This window comes from Solanum pennellii, chromosome 3 (genome assembly GCF_001406875.1).
Source record: "Solanum pennellii chromosome 3, SPENNV200".
Classification (NCBI taxonomy): domain Eukaryota; kingdom Viridiplantae; phylum Streptophyta; class Magnoliopsida; order Solanales; family Solanaceae; genus Solanum; species Solanum pennellii.
Window position 1 is genome coordinate 58207638 of NC_028639.1, and position 7021 is coordinate 58214658.

A 7021-nucleotide genomic window follows, 5' to 3' on the forward strand; every position below is an offset into this window, starting at 1 on the left:
CATATATATATATATATATATATATATATATATATATATATATATATATATCACTACAACAAAAATAACTTTTAGCGCCATTAAATATTGAGATTAATAAAAAATGCTAAAGTCTTTACTAAGATTAATAAAGAATGTTAAAGTCTTTACTGGTATTAGTTAGTGTCATTAAAACTAATGTAGCTAAAGGCTTTAGGGACATATACAAAGAGTGACAATTGCCGCTAAAATACATATTTGATCATTTTTGTCATAGTGCATAGTATTATATAAATGGTTCACATATATCCTTCGTAAGTAAAAAAATAATTCTAAATTATTTTTTATTAAAATCAAATTCATGTAGGGGTATGTGTGGCCCTCCTCACATTTTTTTTTCTTTTAACTATTTTTATTCATACACTAATTTGAATTTATTAGTTTGATAGTCAAATTTATTATAGATGTCACAATATTTATTTTATAGATAGGAAAATTAAATTTAAGTATAGTTGCCAAAAGTATTTTTTTATTTTTTTTCAACTATTAATTTTCAATTTTTTCCATTTACATTTCCTTCACTCCTTTTCTCTCTCTTATTTTACACTAAAGAATTAAGAAAAAAAACATCAATAATAATAATAAAAGTTAAAAAATGATTTATGTGTGAAAAGATCAAGTATATGATATTTTTAATAAAGATATATAAATTACTTTTGTAATGAGGGATATATCAAGTCATTTTTTTCTTTTTTTGGGAAAAATAACAAATATATCCCCAAATTATCGTAAATGATGTGCAGATACTTTTTGTCACACTTAGGAACATTGGTGTCTCTGCGTTCAAAAAATAGAGCATATATACCCTTGATACTAATGAAAATATACATATCATAAACTTATCCACCGACTCGACATCGAATTGATAGATAAGATTGCGCAATGTGTTCCTATTTTGTCTTCCGTTAGAGTGTAGGACATATAAACTCTAGTTTTTACACAGCAGGACACCAATATATTATTATGGAGAATATCTATATATCATTTACGATATTTTTTTTAACACAAACAACAAACGAGGTTAAAGTTAAGTTACTTTTCAAATTATCAACTAATTATGGGTAGCCATCAGAGCAGAGAGTAGCAGTCTGAAAGAAAGTCAACACGGAGCCTTCGTCTCCTCATCCATGCTCCTTCTTACCAACTCCCACTTCTCTTTTTCATTTCATTTTTTTTCTCTATAAATAAATAAATAAATACACTCTTTTAATTTAACCCACCAATTCATTATTAATTCATAAAAGCATCACCATTTTCAATTTATCAAATTAATTGAAACAAGAAGAAGAAAAAAAAACATGATGATGCTTGTCAATTGTTCTAAGTGTCACACCCCCTTACAACTCCCACCAGGTGCAAAGTCCATTCGCTGCGCCATCTGCAGAGCCATCACACTAATTGCTGATCCTCACACTGCTCCGCCAACACCCCCTTCCGCTTACAATAACCACTACTATCCCCCTCCTTCTCCTGCTCTTGCTCCATCTACTTATAGTTCCGGTCAAAATTCATCGTCACGAAAGAGAGCGGTGATTGTAGGGATTTCGTATACGAATACGAGGAACGAACTGAAGGGATGTATTAATGATGCTAAATGTATGAAGTTTTTGCTCACCAATCGATTCAACTTTCCTCAAGACTCCATTCTCATGCTTACTGGTATTAACTCTTTTCGATCAATTTGAACTCGTTTCATCCTGATTTTGATTTACAATTCTGACGTAGTTTTCTATTGATTATGCCTACTGTGCCCCTTTTTTAACAAAGAGATTAAATTACATTTGATAACTTTATGCCCTCCAGCTATTAGAGGGATTCGAAAAATTGTCTAACAAAGAGTTTTATGTAGGGATGGTAAAATCTAATCCAACTTGTCTAATCCGTTCAATCCGATGAAGTTTGGATTGGTTATTGACCCGCACATTCGTTAACTCAACTCATTTTAACCCATAAAAAATTAGGTTGATTTGTACCTGAATTGGCTTACGACAAATCTTATCAAAATATTTTTGAAAATCTCTCTTTTGCAATTTTTATTGTAGTGATAATAAAGAAAGAGAATAATTTTATTAGATACTAAAATAGTTTAAAAGAATATATAAGACAATTAAACTTAGTAAAAATTGGGTTGGGTTGGGTTTTGACCTGATACATAACCCGTTATCTCACTCAATTTGACTAAGTAAATTTGGATTGGATTATATCTTAACTCGATTATTGTCTTTAACTCGTTATGATCCGTCCAAATTTAATTCAACCCGCCGAATTGCCACCCCTGGTTTTATGTTTTCTATTTGCTATTTGAACGACTGCAAATGACTTATAAATGTCAAAACCAACTAATATTGTTCAAGTATATTTCCTCGTCCCTGTTTTTTCTCCTTGTACAAAAACTTTTGTCTTGGTTCATCCCATATGAAGTATGCTTCATTATCAATTTTTCTTCTAAAACTGTGATTAGTATTGCATAAGAAAGACAGAAGGAATAACTTGAAGAGACAGAGGGAATATCATTTAATAAAATAATTTCTTAAAAGGTATACTCAATATGCCTGTGTTTTTCTTTCTTCACACCTTTATGTGACAATCATAGCTTTCTCCAAAAGAGTGTGTTAATGAAAATGCTGGAACAAGCAGCTGGTGTCTGGTGTAGTTAACTATTATGCATAACTCCATCATTAATGAAAAAATATAAGTGTATCACATTTGCTACTTAACATCACGACTTTACAATCGGAAAACATTGTACAGGCTTCCCCAAGACAGTAAAATACTCGTGATGCTTTGTACGTGGTGGCTGATTGTTACTTTTTTGCTCTGATGTTTGATGTCTCGTGAACAATTCGTAAAGGCTATGTCATTTATCCCCTTTTAGTTTGATTCTGAGTTAATTTTTGCGAGGAGATGTGATGAGGAGTGAGGATTTAGATCAATAAGTTTTGTGTTTTAATTATATACCAATGCATATTCTCATTTTATATGGTAATATTAATGGACTCACTATTAACTAGTCCTAACTCTGAAATGTCCATTTCCCTGTGGAAGTATACTTTCAGAAGAAGAGAGAGATCCATACAGAATACCGACTAAACATAACATAAGAATGGCGATGTACTGGCTTATGCAAGGTTGTCAAGCAGGGGATTCTCTGGTGTTTCATTATTCTGGTCATGGTTCACAACAAAGAAATTACACCGGAGATGAAGTTGATGGGTTCGATGAAACACTTTGTCCGTTGGATTTTGAATCCCAAGGAATGATTGTTGATGATGAAATTAATGCAACACTTGTTAGGCCTCTTCCGCGTGGAGCTAAGCTTCATGCTATTATAGATGCTTGTCACAGTGGTACTATGCTTGACCTACCGTTTCTTTGTAGGATGGACAGGTCTGTAGCACTACGTACTTTTTTTGCCTTATGCTAGATTGTGTCTCTCAGAAACAACCTCTCTACCTGCCAAGGTAGGGGTAAGGTCTGCGTACACTCTACTGAGTATACTAAGTATGTTGTTATTGTTGCTGCTCTCAGTATAACCATTTCAAGACCATTTAATGCCCTATTATATGATATTTGATGTCCTTTGGTTACAGGACTGGACGATATGTATGGGAAGATCATCGTCCTCGATCAGGAGCATGGAAAGGAACAAGTGGGGGAGAGGTCATATCCTTCAGCGGTTGTGATGATGATCAAATCTCTGCTGATACGGATGTAAAATTCCTGCATCATCTTAACTTTTGAATCAGGGATATTGAAATTTATCCGACTAAATCAATCTAACTAAGCCGATTAAATGAACCTTCTGATTGATGGCAGAATTTGTCCAAGGTCACTTCAACTGGTGCAATGACGTTTTCCTTCATCCAAGCAATCGAGCAAGGAAAAGGAACTACATATGGAGGTATTCTTAATGCAATGAGATCTGCCATTCGCAGTTCTGATAATGGTGTAGGAGCTGGCATTGTGACATCTCTGTTGACTATGCTGATCACTGGAGGAAGTGCTGTCATTGGAATGAGACAGGTACGTACCTTTTGCCAAACGAAATATGTTCGTTTAATTCAAATGTTTGAAACATAAATGTCTAGTTATTTCAAATCAATGTTTTGATGTCAAATCATCTTTTGTTTCAGGAACCACAATTGACAGCAAATGAACCATTTGATGTGTACACCAAGCCATTTTCATTGTAGCATCTTACTCATCAAGCAACACTACCAACCTAAGGTTTTCATATTTTCATTTAGCTTTTGGGTGTTGAATTCCTGTACAGTTTACCAAGAAGGCAGTTGTAGAGTATTAAGATTCTTATATTCTTCAATTTCATAAATATTAATCATTCATGTAAGACTATGATTGTTGTAACAAGCCAAAATTTTCGTCAAAGGTTTTCATACTTTAGAATAAGTAACATAATAAAACCTTGCTGGTCAACAAAACACCTTAGTCTAGGCTCAAACCCACACCCCTCGAGGCGACTTTGAACAATTTTAAGCATTGAGCTATCTTCCTTTATTAGTATTTAAAATTGTTCAATAATTACTATACATAAAAAGTAACGAACGCTAAAAACATAATATTTGAAACACATTTGACCTTTGATTGCTGAGGTGGAAAACTAATTGATTGTGTGAATATATATTTTTTATATTAAAAATTATTAAAAATAATTTAAATTAAAAAAATAAATAAAAAATCAACCCATCAGCCCCAATCCCACCCCACTACCTCACCTGCAACTAAGAGTGGCAGCGGAACCGGTACCTACCGGTTCCCGGTCCGGTCCGTCCCGGTCCGGTTCGGTACCGGTTCAGTACCAGTTAGTACCTGTTAGGGTATGGTTTTTCCGGTTCCGGGACAGGAACCGGGACGGAATTAAGGAATATCCGGTTTTTATCGATTCCGGTAATTACCGGTCAGGTTTAAATTTTTTTTTTAAATAGAGCCGTTACAAGCCGTTGGGTAACGGCTAGTGGGCCCCCCCAACGGCTAGTTGAAGAAAAATTCATCCAATAAAGCCCTTACCCCACCCCTAACTTTTTTAATACCCTAAAGTTTTAAAAATTACACTTTAACCCATATTTTTACTTATAAATACCCCTAAATTTCATTCTTTTAAATCACAATATCATCTATTCATCTTCTACTCTTTCAACTCTCTACTCTCTATCTCTAATCTCTAATTCTATAATATATAATATCTTAAATTTCGGTGTTGCCTTACTTGGTCTTTGGAAATTAGATTTGGAGCTTCAAAATTCAATTTTCAACTTTCCACGTTCGGCTATCGGCGGTCATAAACGTCTACTTTTTTTAAGTAGACGTTCGGTACATTCGTTCTAACTTTTATTTTACGTTTCATTTATATTTAAATAATTATTTATTTATTTGTGATTTATTATTTGCATAAATTGCATAACATTTTTCTTATTATATTTAATCTCACGTTTAATTTTTTAATATGGATTTCGGAAAAAATATTGTTCAAAAAGGAAAGGGGAAAAAAAGTGCATTAGAGCGTTTAAGAAATGTTTGTAACTTTACATCATCCGATAATGCAAAAATCGGTAGTTCTTCTAAATCAAAAACTAAAAAATCTACTATATTAAGAATAAATACGGATGATTATACACATGTTGATGATACGGTTTTTAATATTGATAGTAATTCAGGATTAGATCCTTATCATGAACATTTACAACGTCGCTTTGGTAATTTTGATGAGGATTTGCCTAGTGATAATGATAATGATAATGATATTGATAATTATACTGATACGCCTATTTTTGATGATGATGATGATGAAACTCAGCCACCTACGGCTACTACTACTCCTAGTCCCGCTCCCTTTCGTTGTCCTGCCCCAGTTCCCCCAGTACATCCTAGGCCTAAGGTAGAACGTGTTAAAAAATCGGTTGTTTGGCAATTTATGACACAAAACGAAGATAAAACACAAGCTATTTGTAATAAATGTAAACATATATTAAATCATAAAACTGTGGGCAAATCTGGCGGGACGGGACATTTGAGTAGTCATTTAATGTCTTGTTGTAAAAATGAATTTTTGCATGCTAAAGCGGTAGCGGAAGCTAAAAAAAACGGTACCCCCCTTCCTGAAAATGTAGGAGTAGGCGGCTCTAAAATGGTACAAACACAATTAAATCCGTCTAATGTTTCTGGCTCTAGTTTACTACCTTCATATAGTAGAGAAAAAGATCTTGAAGAACTAGCTAAAATGATATGTGTTATGGGTTTGCCATTTAGTTTTGCTGAAAATCCCGGTTTTATACATTATATTCAAATTGTATATAATCCAAATTTTAAAGGTTTTGCTAGAAATACAATAAAAAAGGCTGTATTTGATTATCATGCACAACATTTTCAATATCTTCGTTGTTTATTTTATTATAATACTTGTAAAATAGCTATTACTTCTGATATGGGTCGTAGTGTAAATGGTAACGATTATTTGACTGTTACTGCACATTGGATTGATGAAAATTTTTATATGCAAAAAAGAATTTTAGGTTACAAATGTTGTCAAATGCAAAAAACCGGTAGTTATATTGCTCAAACTATTTTAGATATTTTACAAAGTTATGGAATATGTGATAAAATAAGTAGTATAACCTTAGATAATGCTTCAAGTAATAATTCTGCTGTTCAATATTTAAAAACTACACTTTGTCCTTTTTATGGTGATAATTATCATATTAGATGTACTGCACATATATATAATTTGATGGTTAGAGATGGTGTAAATATGTATGATAACGGATGTACGAAAGTTGAAAATGCATGTCATTTTATATTTAAATGTCAAGTTAAGTCTCGGCGTAAAGATTTTCAAAATCGCTGTTTTGAAAATAATCTTCCACCTAGAAAAATTCCAAAAACAGTGTCTACTAGATGGAATACTTTATATGAAATGCTTGTAGTCGCTTATGAATATCGAATACCCTTACAAATGGTTTGGAATGCT

The 7021-nt window shown here is 32.8% G+C and overlaps 1 protein-coding gene across 1 annotated transcript; it reads left to right on the forward strand.

The window, feature by feature from the left end:
- The first annotated feature begins 1216 nt into the window (after nt 1-1216).
- Nucleotides 1217-4425, forward strand: LOC107012799 (metacaspase-1-like). Its single transcript, XM_015212727.2, has 5 exons — nt 1217-1698; nt 3096-3426; nt 3630-3750; nt 3856-4062; nt 4173-4425. Exons 1-5 carry the CDS (start codon nt 1338-1340, stop codon nt 4230-4232), a joined length of 1080 nt encoding a protein of 359 aa, XP_015068213.1. The 5' UTR covers nt 1217-1337; the 3' UTR covers nt 4233-4425.
- The last annotated feature ends 2596 nt before the right edge of the window (nt 4426-7021 follow it).

Coding starts and splice junctions, on each gene's coding strand:
- LOC107012799 (XM_015212727.2), top strand. CDS start 1,338: ATGATGATGCTTGTCAATTGTTCTAAGTGTCACACCCCCTTACAACTC. Junction 1,699..3,095: donor CTCCATTCTCATGCTTACTG/GTATTAACTCTT, acceptor GTATACTTTCAG/AAGAAGAGAGAGATCCATAC. Junction 3,427..3,629: donor TTTCTTTGTAGGATGGACAG/GTCTGTAGCACT, acceptor CTTTGGTTACAG/GACTGGACGATATGTATGGG.